A 27,893-nucleotide genomic window follows, 5' to 3' on the forward strand; every position below is an offset into this window, starting at 1 on the left:
CTTTTTAGTCCCCCATTTTTTTGGGGGGGGGGGGTAAACTCTCCCGTCAGTTCCTCGTTTATGACAAAGAAAAGCATTTGTCTTGCAATTACAGGGAGGAGAACAGAGCTGTTTTTGTGAACAGAGCTGTTTTTGTTTCCTGTGATTGTTTACTTTCAATCAAAACTATCCACCATTTCTCCTTCAGTATTTATTAAAGCATAACATTTGGACTTCTCGTTGTTAAACAATAAACAAATGTACATCTTCTTTAACTTTACTGTACCAACACACTCCAAAACGTATCTTTCGTTTCTTCTAAGTGGTACAATCCATCCTGCTCAAATTATGGCAATCAACAATCCTATCCTTTCGGCTGAATCCACAAAATGAGTCTCTTTTTAATCCTTCTTTCCCCCTTTCTCTTTTAATCTTCTAATCTACTTAATCCTCCTTTTCCTTTCTAACTACTTTTCTCTCACTTTTCCTTTCCATAACAGAAATGGGCAGAGTTTTCCTTCAAGTCTGCAGAATTCAAACAAACATAATTTAACGCTTTTTTCTAATCTAAAAAACAAACAAAATCAAATGCCCCTTGTTGCAGAAGAAAACTAACAAAAAATGTTTTAAAAAACATGCTTTTGTGAGGCTTTAAGTCCTGAGCTTATCTTTTCTTGCAAATACTTGTATTTTTCTTTTGATTCGTTCAGTCTTTCTTCTTCTTTTTGGCAGCTGCTGAAACTGGGATCCAAGTCTTTGTGTTTCTCTCTCTCAAAATGTCTATTTACATCATAACTCAAGTTTGATAAAGAATAAAAAAAAATATTACAAAAAAATACTGCATAGTTACAACTGCAATAACCATAAAGTAAAAGCCTCACAAAAGGCCCGCTTTCTGCCTGCTTCTGTTCAATCAGAGGTAAAAGAGGGTGTCCGCGAGATCCACTGCAGGCAGCTTATGAGTCGACTGACCCACCAGGAATGCCAACTTGTGCGCATACAGACATGGAGCTGGAACACGAACAGTACCCTACATAGGAAAGAGAAACCACATAGTCAACAGTCGGTTGTTGCTTCATCTGATAATGGGAGATGTTACTCGATGAGAAAATGACCTACGTTTGACCCCATTCATCTGTGATACCCCTTCCTTAAAGATCATTAACTTTGTTATTGCAGGAGGTCCTGACCAGCCAGACTAAGGACAAGAAAATCTATTCCCCCCCCACCCCCAATAATAATAATAATAAAAATAATAATAATTTTAATAAATAATGATAATTAATGATAATAATAATAGTAGTAGTAATAATAATAATAATAATTCTAATAATAATAAAATTTCAAAAAGAGCAAATAAATAAAAGGTAAATGCTCTGATGATGGTGGTGCGGTGACCACAATGTACGAAAGTTTGAATATGGAGTGAGGCCACTGTTTGACTTGCCAGCATAACCAGCAAGTCGTGCTTAGTAAGACTCCAATCTTACCAGCGATGGATGGTTCGGAAAGCAGAGGACACATGACAGATACTAGGTTGTAAGCTAACAATTAACTAGTCCCTTCCTCATTCCTTAGCTCCTTTTGTTTGTAGTTGTCTTTCATTATGACCTGTTAACACATTTGATTCTCAGATCTGCATCACTCTCTTAAAGACTGGTGGTGATCATGACATAAATCAATGGAATATAAGAGCAAACACAAATACAAACAAACCAACTAGCTTAGATGACACCTCCTACCTCTGCAGCAGTAAGTAGTTTGTACGTAAGTTTTAACTTATTATGTACCGATGATGAGAAGCTTCAAGTATCTTACCGGCCAGTTGAAATACAAATGTGTCAACTTGTAAGTCAGTCTTTGCAGGTGGTCTGGCTTCAGACCGACCCCGTTTCTGATGACGTTATAGGAGGTAGGCGAAACGGTTCCTTGTCGAACACTCTGGCTCACCAAAAAGAAGTCAAACCTGGAAAAGCAAAAAGTAAAATGTAACCTTGGTCTTTGTACCCTTTTTTGTTCCCCTTCCAATTTCCACTTAATGTACCATCTTCAAAACGGATAAGCCAACCACATCATCTGCCTCCATGCCCACTGTCCCCACCCCCCCTCCCCACTCCCATCTTGTGGTATTCAGTGGATGTGGGGGATAATTTATGCCAGAATAGTTGATGAAGAAGAAGAAGAGAGATATGGACTTACAGTTGTCTCTTGGTGACAACATTGTCCACCACTGTTCCAGACGGAGGGTTCATAATGCCACCATCATTGCCACCTCCTCTGCCGCCCCCTCTTCCGCCCCTGTCTCCTCTTCCTCCTCGGGGGCCACCTCCACCACTACCGGGCATGAAGAAGCGGTTGTTGATTCTCTTCTTTACAACGATGACTGTCAACTTTGGTCTGCAGAAAAGAGACGAGACAAGAGGAAGAAAAGCTTACACAATGTTCCAAAGTGATTGCCTTTCACAAGCATATACATGTCAACAAAAACAGCAGACCCACAACAACAAAGAAGCCAAGTTGCAGTAGGTCTCCATTTCATAAGTGGGCCTGACTTTTCGATCCTAGCAGGATCTTCTTCTGAGTAGTAATCCTGCTAGGATCGAAACGTCAGGCTCACTTAATTTTACATGTTCTCTTACACAGGCTCTTTAGTGGATAAGCAGTTTGCTTACAGGTTTTGTTTCATTTTCATGTTTATCTAGGTATCCATTGCATGTACAAATCATCAGATATCTTGCACTTCACAAGATTTTGCAAACAACAAATATCTGTTTCACTGTAACCATATTTTCAAAAGAAAACCCTTCGCAACAGTCATTTCCAATGCAGCCAACAAGACGAGCAGCCAGTGCTATGATTATTAATTGTACCAACAAATGTAAACGCATTTCAGGGTCGACAGAAACTGTTCGCTTCAGATTGGGACTAGACTTCAAACAAATTCAAGCCCTTAAAAAAAGGGTGAAAGAAATATGATTAATTGCAGATTGATCTTACTTGTAGTTTGGCGATAAGCGACTGAAGCAATCTTCTAACTGTGGCACCTCATGCTCTACGACAGCAGCCAACTGACCATCACCGACTCCATCCCTGTACACAATGATCTTGGACGGGTAACTGTTGTTTATAGCGTTGTAACGCTTCAAGCAGGCTGACGAAGGAAAATAGATGAAATTCCTTACATGTTTACCATTCAATACAAACAATATCACTATCACACAAAAATGAAAACTGTTGGTCAGTATTATAAGTGGTCAATTCAACATTTGCAGAAAATTGTTCAAATACTCAGTTGGAAAGAAGTGAACAATTGAACATTTTTTCAGAAAAATGTTCAATTGACGAGATCTGATAAGTTGTCAATTAAACATTTTGCAGAAAAATGTTCAATTGCTCAGTTAAAGCAACTGAGTATTCCAACATTTTTCTGATTTTTGATAAAGATATTATCTTGTTATCTAAACAATTTACTGAAAAATGTGAACTCATGGGGCAAAGTTTTTCTTATGTTGATGGCACTTTAAAGCTTCTGTATATTACAGATAAAGTATATGTATGTATATATATGTGTGTGTGTTAATATAAATATCTCAGGACCTCGGTGACAATAATGCCTATTGCTGGAATTCTTACTATTTTACCTTGAGAAATATGTGCCATATTTCCTTAGATTTTCTCAGCCCCACAATCCTATCATCGCTTCACCCTTCATCTCACCACTCTTTTGTTTCGGTATAATTTTGCTATCATTCAATTTTCAATGTTCCAATTTTGGGGTCAGTCCATCCTGTCTCTTTTAAACAAATCCTTTTGTCCCTTTCAGTTAGCCTCTGAAGAAGATCTCTCTAGGATCAAACACATCAGACCAATCTTCTCAATGTAACAAACCACTTCTAGTTATTCTTTATTGGTAAAGGATGGCCAACCTAACAAAAATTTGATATTCTGAGATCAACTTAATAGTCATTTGTATGAATAGGGAAAATGAGTGATTCATTCTAGCATGTTAATCTCAATCAAGGTAGGACAGAAACTTGGTTTAATCCAAATGTAATACTATTTTTAACAACAATTCCTATGCATTTTTCAAAGTGCCTTGAAACAAGCAAATGCTACTTTAAGAACTTTCTGAAAGTTTGGGAAGGAACCAACACATACAAAATAGCAATTACCTAAAGTTGCCCAAAATGAGTAAGATTTTACCAAAGTATACTACTTGATATAATCACAAAAACATTTGATATAACATTAGATTAAGTGATTTAAACATACCATGCATGGAAGTCAAAAGGCTATCAGTTATTTCTTGATCAGTATGTTGGAAGGCACATCTGGAATGGTATCTAGGGAATGAAGAATGTTAAAGGGAAAAAAAAGTGATATTTGAAACAAGTACAGGATAGGATATAACAGATGGTCAACACATGTTGTCATTGAACATAATACCATCACTATGTACTTGTTCCACTAGTAACTACATATATCTATATCCTATATATATATATATAGACTAGTTATATAGCCTATAATAAAGCCGAAGGCCCGGGTTCGAATCCCAGTGGAGGCTGGAAGTTTTTTCACTGTTCTGGATTTTCCAACTCATTACGATTTCAATTATATATATATATATATATATATTCATTTGCCTTTGTTGTTTATGTCCATTTCATTAACAAAAGTCTGTTTGACAGCAGACAAAACATACTCACTTTGTCAGAGTTTTATTCATGCTGGCTACAAATCCCACAGCAGATCTACCTCTGGTTGATGAGTCATGGTAGCAGTCAATCCCAACCACCATCAAATCTGAAAGCTATGTAGATGTAAAAGAGAGAGCAATAATCAGGTTGTTGTTATATGAATAGACTAAACAAACAGTGGGGCATGGGGATAAACCAAAACAGGATAAAATAAAACAGCGCACACACATGGCAGTGGTCCATACCCAAAAGTGAAAGGTACCCATAATGCTTCCCACAATGGTACCCAAACCTCCACTTCTTTCAGTACCCTGATACTCAGATTGTTGGGGCACCTTCACTTAACAACTGCTCAGAAAATTGTTATCATGAAACTTTGCTTAACAAAACATTTGATGTCCTCAATATTGTTTGGTACCTCAAAAACTCTGTAAATGTACTTATATAACATCAAGTTCACAAAACAAACCGTCAACTACATCGAGTGCAGTGTCAGTGAATACCAGTTCAATCCTAGTTTTTAGGGGAGAGAAACAGTTGTGGAATAACCAAACAATTGTCATCAATGATCATGCCCTTAAAAGTATGGCACTGGCTCAATTACTTCTTTTGATTCAAAACGACAAACCTTCCCCCAAGTCTATACGATCTCCCTTCTGATCAACCCTGGCTCTGGGTATAACACGGACTGCCCAGAATATTTAGGGCTAACAAATATAGCATCGAGTATCATAAGTAGAAATTGGGTTTCAAAAATTCAAGCTAAGAGAATAAGATCATGAAATTGTACAAAATACCAAATCCTGCCAAGAACAAGTGATGCACCTCTCGAAAACAGTTGATAAGATGTTGCGCCATAAAGTGGACAGTCACCTTATATACTACCAACAATTGACATTCCATACTAAACAGGACACTGCATTGGAAAAGGGATTTACACAAAACCTGGATGCCACCAAACTCAGGTATCACCAGTAGTACCATTCACAAATTTTAATTTTCAAATTTCAGTCAATAAGACTTGGAGGGGGGGGGGGAGGAAAACTTGTCAAAAAATTAGAAGGGAAGATTGCCATGGTAATTTGTCAACTCACCGGAATTTCCACTGCCCACAAGTCCCCACCGAGTTTGCAGTTGAGCTGCATGGCAACCTTGGTTGCTACAGACATCACCATCTGTCTCTTGGATATGGTCTTGCCTAAGATCATCTGGGATGGAATCGGACATTCATTCACACAGACCTTCTTGATGGAATCGTAGCGTTCCTTCTTGTTGGTTGGCAGGATGCACATCACCAGCTGGATTCTGCCGTGTTGTTCCTTGATTCCACGTACATAGGTATTGATCCGGTCATCCTGAATTTTCAAGCTGAAAAGAGACCCCGAAATTATTAATCAACCTCAACTGAACTGAACCGTGATATAAATGCTCTCAAAAATGGCTTTCCCCCCCCCCCTGTCCCGTTTCATCGTGTCGTTTCCATCTCACCCTCATTGTTCTCCGAAATACTAATATTGAGTCATAGTTATCTCGTGAATGGAAGATTAATGTCCGTTCAATCCTCCAAAATGACCATCAGACAAACTAAATGTAGTATTCATGAGATTGTCAGATAGAAGACCACCAACATAATTACTTGATGTAACCGTAGACGCAATGAAACAGCTCAGATGTTGTTCATCTCATAACATTGTAATGACTCAAAATAACTACTTTAATCACAAGCAGAGAGAGAGAGTAAGACAACAAATTTCCAGTAAACCAACTTAGGTGTTACCGAATTGATGCCTAATCCTATATCACACTGGCATTTATACAGCTTTAAATGCTCTTGAGGGATGTTTGTATTTAAGGCGAAAAAGCCACACAATTTGCCTCCGAATATATTTTACCCAGAGATGAAATTTCATAAGAACTGTCCCAAATGTGCCGTCCCACAGCAGAAACCAAAGCCATCTCTAAACTGCTACTCACACAGTCGGCTGTGCTATGTCCATCCCCATCGGAGGACCAACCCTTCTCAATGCCTCGACAAAGTTGTGACCATTGTCTGCGTCCCTGCCAGTACAGATGAAAGCCCAACTGTGAAGGGACACTGGTGTAAGCAAAACGGCACCTCTCAGTTCTCTGCTCCAATCAGCCGTTCTTTGCTCGTAAGAGTACTAGAATGGAAAACAACATAGAACGGTTATTCATATATCAAAAGATTGATAAAAAGGAATGGACTTCCATTTCACTTCACTTACATCGGGAATGTACCATCACATATCGATTGGTCTGGCTGGGTTGCTGTTTGTTTCATGGTTTTACTTCATTGCTGTGACACCAGGGGTTGAAATTTCCGTTTCATTTTTTGTTAGTTAATAGTCTTATATTGCTCGTTTGTTATTTGTAAAGTTTGGATGAACAAATTTTGGAGCTGATCTTGATAGATGATGTTCCAGTTGGTACGTTCAGGATCTGGGCTGACAGCCTAGCCTATTTCTACTATATATTTAGTATATGTACCTGTTTTGCTATGTACACTTACAGTGGTGTGAGGCTACATGCTGCTTGTATGATACACTTAGTGGTCTTGTATCATGTTTTGTGGGTGTAGTTATTGTTCATTAGAGTATTTACTATTTACAGTTTGATATTCAAGTGTCAAAACATGAACACTCCATATCCTGGTGGCCATAGCCAGCCATGACTTGATGACCAGTAACTAAAGCAAGAAGTGGTGGATTAGAGGTCTACTTAGACCTACATCCACTGTGGCTCCCAAAGGGTATCCTAAGGCATCACTTATAATGACAAATGCAGAGACTCGTTGTTTGATATTTGATGAGATTAAATGAAAGCAAGGGAGCCGTGCTATCTAGAGAGATTATCTGGAGAAGAACATTTGCTCCCTTAATATAACAGGATCAGATTATGATATATATGGGCAGGGGGGTACATTCACCATTTATAAATATCAAACATTTTATCGCTACAGATGCTAAGATAATTCAACAACCACTAGTATAAAGTAACATATATCTAGTATATAGACATAATGGGTAACATGTTCACATAGTACACCATTACACTACTGAAAAAACAAATAATAGCAATTTCATATTTCATTGTCCTTTTGAGAGGTTGTTTTACTAGTAGATTTTATGTCAACAATATTTAGTTTTTTCTTTCAAATATCCTGCAGAAGCCAGGAGAGGTGCTTAAGAGGGCCATGGCATGTTTCATTTGGGAATTAGAATGCTAGACATTCCAGATTCACTTACCCTTGCAGTTTTCTGATATATCCCCTCTGGGGGAAGAATACGACCTTTGACCTCAACAAGTTTGGGATGGAATTTAACTTGCCACTTCTCTGTGTACTCCACAATCTCTGGGTTTCTGAATGAAGCAAATAACAAAACATAAGACTGTGAAGTATCCAGTACGATTAAAACAATATTTCAAGCAAAGCATGAAGAATTCACTTTGATTCAGGCTCTTATCAAAGAAAAGCTGTGGAATGTCAACAAAATACTTCATAGGGCTTAAAATTTGCACAACTAGGATGCTTGACCTTTTTCTGTCTCTCGACAGCGTTCTTAAGGTGATTACGTGCTTTCAAGAAAAGGAAATACATCAGATAATATTTGATCCTATGTTTTTCCTGATTTTTCAATGTATCACTAGTGTTGTTAATGGACAAAATATGTCATTTGATGACTGAAAATGACAGTGATAGTTGTTAAACTTACGGAAACAGCTTTAAAACAGTAACAATTTGAAAGCAAAAACGGCTCTCATTATAAGAGCTAGACCATGCATAGATGTGAGTTTAGTAATGAATATGCAACACCAAACAGGGACAGTTTCACTGGTGTATCACATGCACACTACTCAAGTTCTAGTTTTAGATTCATAATTTTAGGTAAAAAGTTGAAGTTGTAATCCATAAGCCCTTGCAGGCATACATATTACACACTAATCCTGTCAGATTGTAGCAGGCTCAAGTGATACCCGTTGTTTTCTTCTCGACCTAATTCTTCCTCTGTGTTAGGTTTTATCGCATAACAACTATATTCAAATCTTTGGATACAACATTATTGCTGAATTGAATAAACAATAAAGATTGTAAGTCACTGTTCCTTCGATCAGCTTCATGGAACTTCAGTTAGAACCTGAGCTTAAGTCTGTTACTGTTAGTAGGGCCTAGGTCTTAGTAAACTATTAGTTGCCTAGTCAGAGACCTAGTTCTAATATCTAGTTACACTATAAGTCCTAGTCAGAGAGAGATTGTGATGTTGATTTAAGGTCTGTGATACCAAGTGTAGTACTATGTGTGACCATATGCTAGGTTTCGCACACTTATTACTGTTGTCACTGAGTCAGCTAGTCGGCGTTGTGGTCAAGTGGTTAAGGCAGTGGACTGGTGATCTAAGGATTACAGGTACGAGCCCTGGCCAGATCATTGCGTTGTGTCCTTGGGCAAGACACTTTATCTCCATTGCCTCTCTTGCGAGGTAACTTGTAAATATAGTTGCGTGCGCTGGTTTCTGGCTGCACCCTGTGGGGGAAACGTGGTTGTGGTGCACTGTGGTGCCTCAGGGGAGATTGATTGAGTTGCGCACACTTTGGTGTGTAGGTGTGACAAGTTACCAATGACCAAGGCTAACAGCGCCTTTGAACAATTTCTGTCAATGATACTTTCAATCATTAATTTCTAAATTTATTGAAAAGTTTTTGACAAAATTAGCTCGGTGAAACCGTCTCATTTTTCATGGCTCGTCAGATAAGCAGTTTTAAACCAAACCAAGTTCCATTTTCGGAAAATGAACATTTTTACGTATTTCCTATTTTGAAACGCACATAATCACTTTTCACTGCTCATCAACCTCAACTTACGCATTGATTTGATGAAGAAACTTCTCCAGCTCTCTGGTTCTGTTGCCGGGATTGACTCTTGTGTGCTGCCCAATGTCTTTCATGATGGAGAAGTTACTCCGCATCTCCTCCGAGATCCCTGTCATCAGACATAATTCTGGGATGAGAAGGATGGGCTTTCTTTCCTCACCTTGAACATCCTGGAGAGAGACAGAAATAAAAAATTCCACTAAAAGACATGACCTAAACGAGGAATAATTTATCCCGTATCTTATCGCAAAATGGGTCAAATTTCTATACAACTGCAAAGCGGTATGGCAGTTTTTATGCACAGGAACTGTATATAATATTAGCCTTAAAGTTTGATACATAAATTTTGAACACTAAATTATTCAAATTATTATTATTATTCAAGATATTATTGATATTATAAAGGACATTTATTTATTCAAATTATGAAGGACATTGAATAACAAATTTTCTTATTCATAAAAAGTTCCATGAAGATTTTCTTGGAATATAATTGCCCTTCGAACCAAAGCACTTAACAAGTAACTTTACTGCAGTTTCAGTGGCATCATAAAAGTTACACTGCTTTAGTGAGGAAAAATGTGGCTAAAACATATCAGTTGAAAACTTAACCAGAAAGCCAGCAGGCTTAGTGATTCCTTGCATTATAAGTTATATATGAAGTTATGTACCACAACATAATACCTGATAACTTTAATAACAAGAGCCCAAGGGCACTGTGGTTCCTTGCTTGGGGTATATGACAATACACATAATATTATCAAGCAAGATTGGGCTCAAATAGTCCAAGTAATTGTGGTCCTACATGTTCCCATAAAGTAACCAACACTATAGCCAACACTTTTGTGATCACAAAATGTGATCAGATTTTTGATCAGAAGGCACTTTTGAGATCTAAATATGGCGTCGAAAATGTAAGAAATATAAGAGACCTACAAGCGTGTCAACAGATATGATAACATTGGTTGACCTCAGATGACATGACCTTAAGTTTCAAAATGTTCCACCACCCCATTCACAACTTGTCCCAAAATATCAACCATGTCACACCTTGGCATTGAGATTTAATTGCATTAAATGTCAAAAAATTAACTTTGAACTTGTTTACATAACTTCACACACAAAGGTCACCCGGAGGTCAACCAATTGACATTTTTGATCGGTGAGACCTAAATAGAGCATGACTGTAAAAATTCAAACATTTTTTCTTTGCCCATTTTCTCCCCCCAAAATACTACTTTTTTAACATTAGCTGACCTTTGGCGACGTTGGATCACATGACCATTACGTTGGAAAATATTCCCCTATACCATTTGCAACTACTCCAAAAATATCAAGCTTGTCACACCTTGGAACTGGGAGTTATTGCATTAAATGTCTGAAAATTAACTTTGACCTCATATAACTTCACACACGAAGGTCACACAGGGGTCAACCCATTGACATTTATGATCAGAAGGTACCTTTAACATCTGAAAATAGCATCGAAACTGTATAAATCCACAAAACACGAAGAGGTCACCAGAGGTCAAATTGAGGTCAAGGGTCACCCAGATGCGGGTCGACAATTGGATTACATTGAAGCAACTCCCAACCCTAACGGACAATTTGTTTTCAAGTTATCGCAAAAATACTAGTTTTTTATCATTAATTGACCTTTGGTGACCTCGGATCACATGACCGTTAAGTTTGAAAATATTCCCCTATACCATTTGCAACTTGTCTCAAAATATCAACCGTGTAACACCTTGGTACTGGGAGTTATTACACTAAATGTCTGAAAATTAACTTTGACCTCATATAACTTAACATACAAAGGTCACCTTGGGTCAACTTATTGACATTTTTGATTGATGAGACCTAAATTAGAGCATCAAACTATACAAATTCAAACATTTTTTTCTTTGCCCAATTGCTATCCCCAAAATACTAGTTTTTTATCATTAATTGACCTTTGGTGACCTCGTATCACATGACCGTTAAGTTTGAAAATATTCCCCTATACCACTTGCAACTTGTCCGAAAATATCAACCATGTCACACCTTGGAACTGGGAGTTGTTGCATTAAATGTCTGAAAATTAACTTTGACCTCGTATAACTTCGCACACGAAGGTCACACGGGTGTCAACCAATTGACATTTTTGATCGGACGGTACCTTTGATATCCAAATCTAGCACCAAAACCAAACATTTTCTTTTTTGCTCGTTTCCTCCCAAAATAAGCACATTTTTTCTAATGTGACCTTTGACCTTTTGACCTTGGTGTCAGATGTAGTTTAATCTCCTGATTCCAAAAAACAAAACGACAAGTCTGTACAACCATCCTAACTCCGACCGAAAAACTTTGACCCCATATAACTTCGCACATAAAGGTCACACGGGGTCAACCTGATGACATTTATGATCAGAAGGTACCTTTGACATCTGAAAATAGCATCAAAACTGTAAAAATCCCCCAAAACATGTTAAGGTCACCAGAGGTCAAATTGAGGTCAAGGGTCACCCAGATGCGGGTCAACAATTGGATAACATTGAAGCAACTCCCAACCCTAACGGACATTTCGTTCTCAAGTTATCGCAAAAATACTAGTTTTTTATCATTAATTGACCTTTGGTGACCTCGGATCACATGACCGTTAAGTTTGAAAATGCTCCCCTAACCAGTTCACAACTTGTCCCAAAATATCAATCTTGTCGCACATTGGCACTGGGAGTTATTGCAGTTTTAATATTTTCGGTTTTTGGGACCATAACTGACCTTTGGTGACCTTTGTGGGCACCAGAAACAATAGGGCACACCTTCTCCATATGGCGGATCTATAGTCCAAGTTTGGCCTCAATCCAACATTCCCTTATTGAGATAGAGCGTACCCAAGCAAGTGTCACAGACACACACACACACATACACACACACACACGCCAACCTGACTGCATAGGTTCCTTTTGCTAAAGCAAGGAACCAAAAATCTTTTATTTTCGTACCTTTGAACGGGGCAAACTCATAAGTAGTGGTTGTGTGGGGTCAGTGATTTTCCTCTGGTACTGCTCATCGTAGTACTGCATGAAAGTTATGTCACCTTGTTTGGTTGAGAAACTTTGAGTGGGATTCTGTTGCCACATTATCTCGTCGACTCTGTATGTCTTGTTGTTATATCTGTCAAGAAAATAGAATATGAAAAAAAGTTTCTTTCTTTCTTCAACGTGTGTGCCTAACCTTCAAACAAAACCAGAATTGAGATTACAATCCCAAGCTTTTGTCATTGTTGATTATATTGATCAGCAAGAAAACTAAACAAAAAAAACAACCTGTAAGAGTAGTAAATAATTTCCTACAATTTGACACATTTCATGACATTTGTCACATTTGCCAAAACGCGCCATTTTTGGTACAAAAACATGTCCATCTAGTACAATCTTTCTACAGAAGATGCATACACCAGCAGAGATTTAAAAGAACTTATGGCAATCTGCTCACATGGCTTTTCAAAGTTTACTGTCACCTATGCCAAACACATTTGCTTTTCAAACTATTTCCACCGGGCTACACTATCTTTCTTTAGTGAATGCTGTTCAAGAGTCCCTTTTCTTCTTTTTAAGCTTTCAGGCATAATCCAATGGTGCTCATATTATCAGTGGGGTTTAAGGTATCTTCAAAATGAAAACTAAATCATGTTCACTTTCAGGGCATATTTTAAGCAAAATTAATTGATTAGCACGTTTTGCTAACCAACTGCCATTTTGATTAGCACTGCATAAAAATCGATTAGCATTGAGAAATTTGTGAATCTAGTAATCTTCATTTCTCATTTATGTATAAATGTATGTACTGTAGCCTAGATACGCCTGATGCTATCATTCCACAAAGTATGCATCAAAAGGAGGACATATAAATAAATTCCTTGTGTGAAAATGCAGGTGGTATACGTTTCTCATTTCGCTCAACTAACCTACTCGCGCCGAGAGTCAAGTCATATTCCAGCCACGACCAATTGTTCTCCGAAATCCATTTCTTAGCCATTTCCTCCTTTAAACCTTAAACTGCCATGACGAAGTATTCGGAAGTAAATTACAAAACGGAATCTGTGGAAACTGCGCGATCACAAATCCTGAACTCCTGATTCTGTAACAATGTAATTTCTGTTCAACCGATGGCGATAAATCCGATAATCCGATTACATTCTGAAACTACAGTACTACACAGTGCAATATTATTATTGTAATGTTAGCCTATAGCCAGCACCAGTAGCCCACAACGTGGTATTGCAATTAGGGTTGGGCGATATTTGCTTTTTAACGTCACGATAAATAGTTCAAAAATTATCGCGATAATTCGATAATTACGATAATTTTTCCTTGTTGTGTTTAGTGTGTTCGCGAACACACTAAAAACAACTGCCGATTTCCCACCGGTGGTTTCGCGCAGCGAACATGCACACCAACCCCTGTTGCGTGCAAGCATAGTGTCGTGGGGTCCAGGGGCCCGCCTTAGCGCCTGGTGGTGTCAAGGGGTGGAACCCCTTGTGTGGGGTTCCAGAGGGCGAAGGCCCCCGGAAAATTTTAGTATTTTTGCGTGTCTGGCGATAAAAAATTCGCAGTTGAGGATTCAAAATACTGACAACTTTTTTAATTTAAATTGTCACGAAACTGATGAAAATTTTAAAATGACAAGTTAGAGTAGCTATATTATGTGATAAAATGAAAAGAGATTTAATCTGTCTTACAATCTTTAAAAAGTTTAACTTACAAAACTGTCGATATTATGAAACAAATTACATAAGGCAAAGCCACATTTCTAGACGGCCTAACAATGAACAGCGTGCACTATACGTACATCAGTTTACAACTGCAGTGTTTATCCCTACTAAAATATCACGGTAGGCTACATGTGATGCGTTTTTTCACAGGTACCTTGCAAACAACCCCCCTGTCTAACACCTGTTTGTTAACATTTTTGGCACGTTTCCAATAAAAACTTTTCATGGAGTTAACTATTTTGGCTCCATTCTAGAATTAATTAGGTCAGTCAGTAAAGGATCGGTAAAGTTATGCGAAATATTATCTTAGACGTTCAAGAAAAGTAGGTAAATATCCCCGTAACATTAAGGTAAGTAAAACACACCTCAAGTCAACCAACTCCTTCGCATGAACAAAACAATCTATTCCCCATGATACACGAGGCACAGTCTATACCATACAGTCATAGCACGATATCAAGGCCCCAATAGCTACAGTATGGCCATCTTTATGAAAGTAAGAATCTTGTAATCCCATGTTTTAGGCCACTTGGCATGATTAACTAAATGCTAAATATTGTTTCCATGTCCTTGTAGAAAATGTCAACTTCGCAAAATACAATTAGTTGTGTTTTTGTTGTTACGTGAGATCCGTAACCGACGAAGTGGTTAAGCTATTTACTATACACTTAACTATGGTAGGATATTATTATTATTATTATTATTTTTTTTTGTGGAAATTCTAGAAAATACTTTCTTTTCCCCCCCCTTAACACTAGATGTGGTCTTATGGTTTATTCAGAAATGGGTGTACTAGAGCCTTGTTTACATGACATTAGTTGCATTTAGCACGATATGCCAGTTTCGCGTGAATTTTTCGAAAGTATTTTGCTCGACCTTTCTTAAATTTGAAAGGTGTACCAACTTACTGTTCGTACACAATTGGTAATGTCTCTACTGATTTTCAGAGTTTTTTCTCTATACAGTCAATGTTGTAAAGGACGGGTTTTTCACAAGTTCAAAAGTCAGTAAATGAAGTTGATAAACTTTATTTCTTTTCAACTTTCTTAACCATGGAATGCTAGAATAACATTTACACTTAAAACGGAAAAAGGATAATCGCATTTTTTCCACATTTATTTCAAATTTCTTTCACAAGAAATTATCGTCATTTGTTCAATCCTCAAAAAATATCGTCTTGAAAAAAATATAAGCAATATCAGTTACGCGATGGTCCGTATCATAGTGGTACAGTACGAATGTATCAGTGACCATGCTTCTAGTAATTTATACTGCCCGCACATACCTAGCGCCCGTTCGCGGACTACGACTGTCATAGATATAGTACATACTACGGCGCTGTGTAAAACATGCATTAGCAACTTGATTGCGATTTCCAGTTAGGTTATATTGATGATGGAAAAACGTAGCGATTCATGATTCGCAGAACTTGCGAATCAACTAGGGAAATGATTCGCAAACAGGCTATTTCGACTCGCAAACTGCGATGCGAACCCGGTTAAAATATGCCCTGTTCACTTTCATTTAACACCTTAAAATTTCTGCACAACATTGGAAAGGACGTACACGAGATCTCCCAGATTTGTGCATAAATTTGTTTTCTTTACTTGAAGCAAACACTTCACTGATGTGGGTTTGCAAATTATGGAGGACATGTTCTTTAGGAGGCCAGAAAGAATGGCCTTATGTCTCCAAAGTTTATTGCCATAGACAATTGTAGTAACGTACGACAAGGTCATCACGACTGGAGGAATTTTCATGAAGCAAAAAGAGACTGGAAGGAAGCAAGATGTATTTATAAACAGAAAAGAAGGGAGTTGTGTAATAGGGCTGTGTCATTCCGGTTAATTCACTAACCGGTTAACCGTTTCTATTAACCGAACGGTTAACGTTTAAACGTAACCAGTGTTGTTGCCTCAAAATAAGAGCCGAAAATCAGAGTTATATAGCTCAGATTATAATTCCGAAAGAGCGCCACCACTTTGATGCGGAAGTACATTCTCAAAATAGCGCTGCATGTATCGTTTTTTTTCGTAACGCGTATGTTAAGAATTAGGTTGTATTTGCTTAGTTTTGACGATCGTTACATTGAAAAAGACGAATCGCGCGTTTTCATGAAGTTTTCAACAGATTTTTGTTTCTCTTTTCAGTTCATCGGTAACTGTTACAGAGATTTTTGAAGCAAATATTTCTTCGTTAATTGCGTAGCCCCTACTGTAATAGCGCAGGCATTGTATGGCAGTTATAAGCCTAATATTACTAGGCCTACTTAATATTGGCATTGTGTATTGAAGTTCGCGATCATATGGAGTGTTAGACTACAAGGCTTTCACCAGCTAGGCCAAGGTTAGGAAAGTCGGTTGTTAGGAAGCAATTACTACAGGAGTGTACGGTAGTAGGGCTAGGCCTACGCAATTACAAGTACAACAATGGGTCACAAATATATTTAATTTGTGCATTTTGGCGGGGTAGGCAGAGGGTAGGGGGCAGTGTGGAAAACATTGTTAAATTTCCCGCGAACACTCTGTCGATTTCCCAATGGAGTTCGCGCAGCGAACACAATTAGCACGCGTAGCATAATTGCGTGGGGTAGTCCCCCGGTGGGGTCTTGTGGTGGAACCCCTTGTGGGGGCCCAGGGGTTAATGCCCCGGAAAATTTGGCGTGTCTGGCGATAAAATATTCGCAGCTGTGGATGCAAAATTCTGACAACTTTTTGAATTTAAATTGTCACGAAACTGATGAAAATGTTGAAATGACAAGTTAGAGTAGCCATATTATGTTATAAAATGAAAAGAGATTTATCTGTCTTACAATTTTTAAAAAGTTTAACTTACAAAACATGCGATATTATGAAACAAACAACGTTCGGCAAAGCTCCATTTCTAGACTGCCTAACAATGAATAGCTTGCACTATACTACAACTACGGTAGGCTACATTTTCCAAGGTACCTTACTGTGAGCTCTTCCCCTGTCTAACACCTGTTTGTTAACAGTTTTTGGCATGTTGCCAAGGAACGTTTCATGGTCTAGAATTAATAAGGTCAGTCAGTAAAGGTTCGGTAAAGTTATGTGAATTATTATCTTAGACGTTTAAGAAAAGTAGGTAAAATATGATCCCCGTATTAACAGTTAGGTAAGTAAAACAGGCAACTGACTCCTCCGCATGAACAAAACAATCTATTCCCCATGATACATGAAAGTAAACCTTGTAATCACATGTTAAAGGCCACTCTGCATGATTAACTAAATGCTTAATATTGTTCCATGTTCTTGTAGAAAACGTCAACTTCGCAATATACAATTAGTTGTGTTTTTGTAGTTAGGTGAGATCCGTAACCGACGAGGTGGTTAGGCTATTGGCTATACACTTAACTATGGTAGGATATTATTTTCTCCGTAATTTTGGAAATTCTAGAAAATACTTTTTTCCCCCGCTTAACACCAGATGTGTTCTTACGTTTTATTCATAAATGGGTGTACTAGTGTCTTGTTTACATGACATTGTAACATTTAGCACGATATGCCAGTTTCGCGTGAATTATTCGAAAGTGTTTTGCTCGATCTTTCGTAATATTTGAAGGTGTACCAGTTTACCTTTCGTACACAATTGGTAATTTCTCTATTGATTTTCAGAGTGTTTTTCTCTATACAATCAAGTGAATACGTTGTGCATTGAGTATAAACTTATCACGAATGCAAGAAAATGATGCGGGGATTTCCAGCAGACAAATGTTTTCTTTGTGGGATTACTGAGTCAGTTGAATGGAATCCCGCACCTTAGAGGGAACACTGAACTGAAGTCAACTTCATACGAAAGAAAACGTTTACTACTTCAATACAATATAAATTTGAAAAATTAGATTCAGACTCGTCACGTTGTCGAACGGGGTAACAATAGGCGCTTCACGGGTCACTTACCGCTTGGTAATCCCTTCAATCGTACCGCCGATTTTAAAAATCTTTTGTATGGATGCGTGATAAAGTTTGCAATTGTTACGTGATTTTCGGCAAGCAGATGTTGCGGTCTATTTCGGGAACAAAGTGATGTGAAGACGCGCCGTTGCGACTGCGTAATTGGCATTACAAAAACGGTTAAACTTATACGATGTAGGCGGACGTTTATCCGGCCGTTCGGTCGGTTAACCGGTTAACCGTTTAACCGTTACAGCCCTATTGTGTAAATTATGTATCTTTTATTTTTTACATACCCAACAAGTAGCTGCAAGGGATGTGATCTTTGGAGAGCGCTCTATCAAATACATAGTTATAATAATATTACAGCGGAATAAAACAGAACATTGCCTGATATCCCTTTAGCAGAGAGGGAGGGCTTTATATTCAAAACTGAAAATAACTGCACATCACTTGGATGTCCAATCTGAGAATTAGTCAAATTCTTTTACCTGGTCATGACGATCTCTCCGACCAGTTTCTTGGTGGCGGTATCTCTGAAGGCAGCGTCATCCCCTCTGAATTTTGCTGACAGATCGTACAGCACATCAAGGACGGAGTCGGTATGCAGGATCTTAAAGCTGAGGTCGGCCATTAACATCACATCCTCTTCAAACTGTGAGATACTTGTGATGTAACCAGGCCATAAGGTAAGACTGAAAGAGAAGGTCAACAATTCTTATATCCCTAATGGATCAAACTTTTATTACCCCACCCCCTGCCCCCCCCCACCCTTCTTGAAATCTGGGCTGTCATCCTCACTGAAAATGCCACCATTTAACGACAAATCAGAGCTGGGAATGCACAGAAGAATGAAAACAGCTCACACAACCCTTTTGACTTTTCTCTTTGCCATGTAAGGACACCTTAATTATCCGTGGCTGGTGACTGTAAAACAAGACTTGCAATATTTAGCGCCCTATCAAGTTTGTTGCCATTTTCATCCATCCGAGGGTACTTCTTACTGACGACTTTATCTTTGCCATGCATCATCTTTGCAAGTTTTATCATAAATTTGAAACCCTGAATATGTTGAATGTCCCACCTTTATGACTGCAGTGTTGCATCAGATCCCTTAACTATATGCAGACAGTTTTCACATGTCAAATTTACAAAAACCAGTTCACCATTGAAAACTGAAAATTGACCAGTATCATCTTAAATTTTAGTTGTCAGGGAAAAAAACACAATATATATATTAACAGTTTACCATGGAAAAATGAGACTTGACAAGAATCATCTGAAATTTCAGTTATCGCCAGCACCTGGTGGAAGCATCCAGAGAGTAATACTTATGGATGTAAAATGGGACAAGCATGAGATTATACTTACTTGTGTTGAGGTATGGAGGGAGCGTTATGTGGGTTGAAGTAGTTCCGTCCGATCTGTTCTAACTTCATCATCTTCAAAATTCTGCAGGAAAAAAAACAACCCAAAAATGTCATTTTTTCTTTCATGAATATACACAAAATACAATTGGACTACTCTTATTATAAAAGACAGACCATTACATTCTTTACTTGAAGCAGCCCATTTAAGGGTTGACCACGTATAGGCCAGGAGGCCGAGAAACATTTAATTCCACTGGCTTTGGTCAAAGTCACCAACCGTTTTAATTCAAGCTATGCTCGAAGCCAACTATTTCAAAAACCTTTGTCTTTTTCTTACTTTTTGAAGATAATGTTGAAGATCCTGAGATGTTCAGAAGATCCTGGAGGGCACTCATTGGTCAGTTCAAACGTAATGACCACGTCTGGGTGTTCAGTTCCATCTTTGCTTGGACGCCGCTGGACCACGTGTCTCGTAACCTGCATGAGACAATCAACTTATGCTTCAATGCACAAAAAACACTTAAGCTTCTTCTTTAAATAACAGAAAGTACTTTCCTGACGGAATTTCTGAACGATTAATTAGTTAATTCATATCTATTTTAGTTAACAAGTTAAGTAGTTAAGTTAACAAGTTAAGTAACAAGTTAGTTAACAAGTTAAGTAAGTTAACAAGTAAATTTAAGTTCTAATTAAGTAATTAATCACTATCTCAAGATGGAACCAAGCTTACAACTTGGCAGTCAAAGAGGTCCTTGAAACAAAGGTTGTAAAAGAGTCTAAATAACATGACAGAAAATTATAGTCACTCCCTGTTCATCATCAATATGAATAAATAACTAATGTTTATTCATAAATAGAACTAGAATTAAAAAAAAATTGTAAATGGTCAATCTCTGATGGATTTTGATGGGAGTTGCAGCTATTTTCATCATAACTAATGCCAATTAGAGTGGTTAGGACAATTTTGTTCTTACATGCCTGGAGACCTTTAATAAAGTGTAACGTTATCGTTCAATTTGGAAAATTACACAAGCCTATCTGGCTTCCCTGAACCTGGCATTTAACAAATTCAAACAGCTCACTCAACTCTCTTGCCTCGAGACTTGTCGATGAGACAAAGCTACATACCTGTTCCTGAAACCTTGTTATGGTGAACATGGTCTCTCCGTCAAAGACATACTGCTCGTTGATGAACAAATGTCTCAGAGAGCCCACCATACCCAGTCGTACTTTCTTGTACTCGATGTCCGGCTCAAAAGAGACCCTGTACTGGTAGATTAACCAATTCTTCGGAGTTTCCATCCGGAAGCAGTTGGTTAATAGCGGTTTCCCATGCCCGGAAGAGCCTGCAATATAAACGTATCAGAAGATAAGTAACACTGTCGTCACTTTTTTTGTTTACAAGTATTGAATAAATATTAGATAAGTTTCTATACAAAATGTCAAATGACATGTTGAGGCACAATGATACATAGAATATTTCATCACACAGGTCACTTTTAGCAAGTCAGTAACACTGTCTTTCAAGGTCTTGTAAAAGTTAGATTATCATGTGCCAGGGGAATATGTTAACATTACTGCTCATTATTCAACTGGCTGTAATATTCACCAAAAATTTGGGTCTCCCCCCCCCCCCCCCAATGAATCATAATTGACAAAATACACAATATCATATCAGTGAGATATCTTGAAACCTTGAGACTGATGTAAAGAAGCATAAACTAAACATTCATACTAATTATCATTGAGCACTATCATTACTAATACTGTCTTTGTGATTTACATTTGTTCATTAGTTGAGAAATGTTAACAAATTTGTTCCACTTTGGTCCAGAAGCTTTGCCAATATAAATGGAAATTATAGTTAGTGACCTCACAATGTATCGCTAGTAGAGATAACAGAGACAACACAAACAGTTCCCTCACAATGTCCTTGAAGCAAGAACCTTGCTGTCTGTTCAAGTACATTCAGAACAATGGAAAGATTATTTGAGAACTTTGATAATCATTTTATGGAGTAATGGTTAGTGAGAGGTATATGAGATCCTGTTCACACGCACCCGTAAGCAAGCCTCAAAGCATGAGGCCTGACTTCAATCAGACCGAACAGAACAAAATAAAAAACGAAACACTCAGGGTGTTAGAGGTGGGCATATATATTACCCAGGCTCTCACTCACAACTACTTCACAAATACTGCCTGCCTTGATCTCCATGTCTTCAACCTTCGGCCTATGAAGTAGTGTCTGCTGGCATTGGAATGAAACGTATGCTTTCATGGTAAGGTCCTTGACCGATTGCGCATGCGTGAACAGGATCTCATATTTACCTCAAAGGTATTGTGAAATAAAATGCTCTTTAACTTTCTAATTTGTTTTACTTACCCTGCTTATCGGCCAGATCTCCGCGAGTTTTTGGTTCTATAAATACCTCATTGCGGCGTCTCCTGGTTACCCCACCCACACCCATTTCTCCTCCAGCAGCTGCTCTTACACTTAGAGCAGCCATCTGAGTGGTTGGTGGAGCAGGTGCCTGAGCAGGAGCAACTGGAAGGAAAAATCATATGCAAAGTGAAATTGCCCCTTAAAAATTGAATTGAAAGAACTGTGGGCCCAAATGGTTCCAATAATATTGGACCCCACAAATTTGAGCCCAAAAGTGTGCTTGGAATTTTAAGGGCCCCAGATGGTACCAAAAAATGTAGGTCCTACATTTACCAGCTATTAACCGCCAATTTGACCCCAGACCTCATTAATATTCATAAGGTCAGCACCAAAAACTATGGGCACAGCCTCTTACTACAATAAATCTACATAGCAAATATGACAAATATCCATCACTCAGTTGTTGAATTATCGCGGACCCAAGCAAGTGTCACAGGGGAACACACAAAAGACAACGTGACTACTTCCTTTTCTTTTGCTTTAAGTGCTCAAGGAAACAAAAACTTACCTCCTGGGGCCACTTGGGCACTCCCTCCACGGGAACGTCCCCTCCCTGGCACAGGAGCTTGAGTGTCTGCAGCAGGTGGGGCTCTAGGTGGAGCAGGTTCTCCAGGCCGTTGAACTACCTGCTGAGGTGGAGCTGCTGCCGCAGAACTTCTGCCTCTGCCCCTGGCTCTACCCCTTGGCCTACCTTGCGGCTGGGACATCTTGACAGGTTGGGTTCTCCTTTCTGAGAAAGTAATTAGTTGATGCATGTATTAATTGAGGACGTGCAAAGCTAATGAAGAGTGTTTCCAGTTGCTCAGTTTGCAATCTGGGACTGCAAATCTTTTGTTTGCTTCTTGTGCTATTAATTTTTAAAAGAACAGGAACAAATGAACCAAAAATACATTTTTTTCCCAGAATTAGTAAAACCATTGGGTGGCATTGGCATATATTTTTTCTAACCATTATTTTTTATGTCCATAAGGTTTAAACTACAATGCATATATCCCTTAGTATTGACACAATTTTGAGCCCTACGGTAGCCATCTGTTTAAACTGCTTGGTAACAGTTTACCTGAAGTCAATTTGCCCAAAAAACTTGCTCACATTATCAAAATCAACTTTAGTGGAGGAAAATGTTAACTGTAAGTGGCAAGTGCATATTATATACTATACAGAACAGTCACATCATTCACATTACAACATCACACCCAAATTCTGCACTTGCCTGTTTGGCACTATAGTCTCTACAATAGTAGCTAGTGGCCATGGCAAACTTCAAACAATAGCTATTGCTTACAGGTAGAGTAACCCACCCACCAATACAAAATGCAGCTTTAAAAGCTGCAACTAAGTTGCCTTGACAGGGTCATAAAATGTTTTCTCAAGAGAGAATGGTGGGGCTACTGAATGCCTCATCCTCCCATACCAAAAGTAAAACCTTCATCTCTCAACCCCAACCATAGATTGACAAGCTCAGTCACTTCATTTCCCAAACTGAAAAAATGATAAAATCTGAAAATAAGCTATTTTATCACTTCTGACCTCCCTTGTCACATCTGGAGGGATGGTATCTTTCAGAATGAGCAAAGGCCTGGAAACTGACAGTACACAAATGAAAAGCCTTTAACCTCAAAAGCCTTGGATTGGAGATGGAATGTTGATGACTTTATGGTGTCAACAGTGCACTTTCCATGTATAACTTAGGATAAAACAAAAATTTGCATTTCAGGCAACTATCTTATTAGAGCCACACAGCATCTATGTGACTGTCACAGATTCTTTGTAGAGAGCAGTGGACAAGAGCGTAATGAAGGAAAGAGAGAGTATATGAGTTTTTAATGTGAAATATAATTATAAACAACAACAAAATTAATTACAATTAGAAACATCCTTCCATATATTCACATTCTATAAAAGAAAGGTAGTAGGATGTTTAACTGTTGAGAAATCAGACCTCAAAAATCAAGAAAATGCCACAATACCACAGTGGCGACAAATTGCGGAATTTATAAGTGTGATGAATAGGCCAATTTTGAAGCAATGCAACTGAAATTTTCAGAATATGCTTATTGCTTGGTGTTCCCAGCGTACAATAAATTTGGTAATTTTTTGAAGAGCTCAAACTACAACATACTCACAAAAAATTTAGCGATTTGATAATGGAATGACCCATGTTAAAAACTTGCAAAAGGGTAAAAGAGATGATATATATACAACATATTGTGGAACACAGCAACTTTACAGGATGGCCAAGAAACATGAACTTATCTACCTTGAAGTCTTCATCATAATCATCAGATATTCGATACAAACATTTTACAGCACTTTGGAGATAATATTTTGATTATATTAAAATGTTGCAACATGAAAATTATGAAATGTTGGACAAGTAATAATTTATGCACGGTGAGGGCCTATAAGTGCAGTTGATTACAATAAGCTCCACTGAAAATTACTCTGCAACTCAGGTTTTAGTACTCCAGTAAATAGAAAGTAGGAAACTTAGTGTTCTGGGTTGTGACTTGTGAGAATATTATAGTCAGAACTGTGGCCAGAATATAATCTTGTCAAGGATTGAACAGACATCAATTTAAGTGTAACAGTATTGCACACTGTAGCTTAACCTGTAATTAAATGTTAAGTACATTTCAGTGATTAGTGCTCAATTATAGTAGCAATAAAGCTACATCCGTGTTCCTCTTGGCTTCTAATGAGCACTGTATATATTGAAAAGGTTGCAAGAATAGTATATCACAGGCCTTGTTCACATTCGAGGATGCAAGGGAGATCAGGGTTTCGTTACCCCACAGGGAGATAACAAAACTTAACCCTGGCGCAGGCGGGTTCACATTGGAGAACATGTGCCGGACCAAGAAAGTGAGGAACGAACAGGGAACATTGCGCAAGCGGGAAAAGGTCACGATGATTGTTTATAACTGACCGTTTGAGGACTCCTGCAGCTGCATGCCCAGTTAAAACACATAATAGTACATTGTACAATATAGAGTTGTGATATACTGTGTTGTTACTGTACAGTGTACCCTCTCCACTACCTGTAGGCTGTTCACAAGGATCGTAACTTTTTCTTAGCCACTTATTTAAACTGGACGATAGATTCGCTGTGTTAGCGAACTAGCTTTATTGTTGTCATACATGAAAATGGTAGGGTATTGAAGGTACGCAATGTTTCAAATGGCGCTTCGAAGACGAAATTTTTCTTGGCTAAGGCTAGACGAAGGAAACTGCTAGTGCACGCAAGTCACATATACTACGTACACAAAAAATACATACAAAAACATGTTACCACTTTGTAAACTTTTGCTTGTAAAAGTTATTTTAAACTTTTGCTGTTGTGAGATGTATTATTCTTCCATGTAATGTTTAAAATGCACAAATCTCGAGCAAATCGCGGCAGGTGAAAAGCTACAAATAACAACAAAGGATATTATAGTCATGCCTGTATGCATGCATTATGCGCTTCCACAGTACCACAATTTTCAGCAATGAGTGCTAGGGTTAGGGTCAGCTGTAAAATTTCGGGGGCATATCTCCCCTTGACCAACTTTGTGGGGGGAATTCAGTATATCTGGGGGGAGGGGTAGGGGAGTTTTTAACATGTGGAATACAAGAAAACATGACACTGTCTAGCTCCAAAAGTCCCACTTTTAAACCTTCATATCAGTAGGAAAGAGAGGGACTAGGTGAACTCGTACAGGTTTAATGATCTCCCATCATAGAAACGGACTATCTCTACAGAAGTTAAAAACATGGAAACCACATCATCACTATGGACAAATGATAATACTGGTCTGAGTGGTCTCTCATATCACTCTTGGAGTTATAACGTCAAAATGTTGTTGCTTTTGTTTTTATTTTGTAACTGCTCAAGTGTTCAGTAAAGCATTCTTCTCTCCATCCAGTTTTTCCCAACAGCCACAGAAAACAGAAGGTAAACAAGAGGCAGGAAGTTGGGAGTACAAAAGAGGTGTTATTTTGACAGCCACTGTCACATTTTGCTCCAACATCAAACAGCTTCTAAACCAGTGATGTACAAAGGATAATACCTATTAAGTCCTCTAATGGCAGTCAAATTTAGGCATGGGGTGCAAACCAAAGTAAACTTTATTGGATCTTTTAATCAATGTTATCAAAACCTTTTTGGAAAATGCAGTTTGTCCGAATTAAGGTATGTACACAAGTGCTATTTAATAGTATGGAGGTAGATTAGAAAGTACCTATTCCAGGGTCAACACAAGTTTCCAAGTATAAAAAGGACAGACACATGAAGGCATCACATCATGAAATTAAGAAAAAAAGTAAAATTGATCCAAATAAAAAATATAAAAAATCACCAACCCTGCTCCTGACTTGTAAAGGCTAATGATAGGCTAATGATATGCTAATTATTTCTATTTCTGAAGAAGACATGTCAAACCAACCATAAAATCACATAGCTGAAGGACAGTAATTAACCACTGAGCAAAAGCAGCATCACCGCTATCGTTTAATAAATTATCCAAAGACCCTCATACCGCCATAATAAAGTGTTCACCCAATGTTGACATTGCAATTGATGCGACCAAATGAAATGGAAACATAACCCAGACTGCAAAATTACAGAAAGGCCTAAGAAACATTCAGGTAATTAAATACTTGCCTGACAACAGAAAGTTAATAGGGTATTAATACACCATTTCAAGTCACAAGACAAAGAAGGCTTATTTCAATTAAGGCCTCATTAAATGTTACTCAGGCATGGGCCTAACCATCATGGCAACTTCGACCAGTGCCACAGTATTTTGCATATGACCTAGGTCTAGGCCAGGGTTCCATTTCCAGTATGTTTGGTAAACCTGTCGAGTCTAACTTTGTTCTTGATAACTTTTAAAGAAAGTACGTAAAGATACAAATTTCGTGAAGAAAATTCAGAAACTGTATTTTAACACCTAGTTAATGATGCCTAAGGATGTTTAACCTGGTACAATTATCGCAGTAGGCCTAGGCTACACTCATTATTAATATTAGCAACACCCAGAGAACCAAAGCCAGCCTAGGCTAAGCCTGACCTAAGTTAGGCCTCGGTCCCGCTAAAACAATACTTTACTTAACATCGTAAAAACAGCCTACATCATCATTTCAGAGAATGATCTGGGCTAAACATTATTAAGTGCACTTTTATACATACAATAAAGGTATTTGAAATAATATAGTAGCGTTTTCGTAAAATATCAAACCTAAATTTGGGTCACAGTTCTCTCGTCCACAAGTTGTTTTGAATTTCAATCACTATGTGCCACACTCAGTTAGTGTATACAACACGTACCTCGTGCTGGATAAGCCAAACGTCAAACCAGGCTTCGGCTGCTATACGTTTAGTTACATTATCGTATTGGGTATAGCAATGTAAACTTAGCAGTGGCAATCACTTAACCTGTACATGAACCAATCAGATCATCCTCCTGTAGCTTGTATTTGCATACGGCCCTAACCCCTTGGGAGGGATATGAATTTTCCTAACTTACTGTAAGAAACTTTCACGAAAACGGTAACAAAACTTGTTTCCAGAGACTCCCCGTGACAGGTAAGCTAACGGCCTGGGGGAGGGTCTAAGGGGAGGGGAAATTTTTTGCATTTCCAGGTGGCCTCAGATGCAATTTGGTGCAATATAGCACACTTCAACACCCACTCCATTTTGTAAATTATTTTGCATTTTCACCTGGCCTTAGATGCAATTTGGTGCTCCAAATGAGATTTTTTTCTGCCAAAATGTTCTGAGTAAAATGACGAATGTTGTTATCATTGATTGAGACATGAAAAGGGGGTTTTCTGACTTGCGAAGCGGGGGGGGGGCGG

The 27,893-nt window shown here is 38.2% G+C and overlaps 1 protein-coding gene across 1 annotated transcript; it reads right to left on the bottom strand.

The window, feature by feature from the left end:
• Nucleotides 1–646: 646 nt before the first annotated feature.
• Nucleotides 647–27,432, bottom strand: LOC139980684 (piwi-like protein 1). Its single transcript, XM_071992513.1, has 18 exons — nt 27,275–27,432; nt 22,561–22,782; nt 21,993–22,154; nt 20,738–20,955; nt 19,947–20,086; nt 19,611–19,691; nt 18,731–18,934; nt 12,554–12,725; nt 9,561–9,739; nt 7,946–8,060; nt 6,654–6,841; nt 5,774–6,047; nt 4,689–4,792; nt 4,252–4,322; nt 2,977–3,130; nt 2,179–2,376; nt 1,798–1,945; nt 647–1,009 (listed from the first exon to the last, which is right to left on the bottom strand). Exons 2-18 carry the CDS (start codon nt 22,757–22,759, stop codon nt 893–895), a joined length of 2,724 nt encoding a protein of 907 aa, XP_071848614.1. The 5' UTR covers nt 22,760–22,782; nt 27,275–27,432; the 3' UTR covers nt 647–892.
• Nucleotides 27,433–27,893: the final 461 nt, after the last annotated feature.

The sequence above is a fragment of the Apostichopus japonicus genome, chromosome 15 (genome assembly GCF_037975245.1).
Source record: "Apostichopus japonicus isolate 1M-3 chromosome 15, ASM3797524v1, whole genome shotgun sequence".
In the NCBI taxonomy this organism is placed as follows: Eukaryota; Metazoa; Echinodermata; class Holothuroidea; order Aspidochirotida; family Stichopodidae; genus Apostichopus; species Apostichopus japonicus.

Coding starts and splice junctions, on each gene's coding strand:
- LOC139980684 (XM_071992513.1), bottom strand. CDS start 22,759: ATGTCCCAGCCGCAAGGTAGGCCAAGGGGTAGAGCCAGGGGCAGAGGC. Junction 20,956..21,992: donor AGATCTGGCCGATAAGCAGG/GTAAGTAAAACA, acceptor TTTATATTGCAG/GCTCTTCCGGGCATGGGAAA. Junction 6,842..7,945: donor TATATCAGAAAACTGCAAGG/GTAAGTGAATCT, acceptor TTTCCATTCTAG/TACTCTTACGAGCAAAGAAC.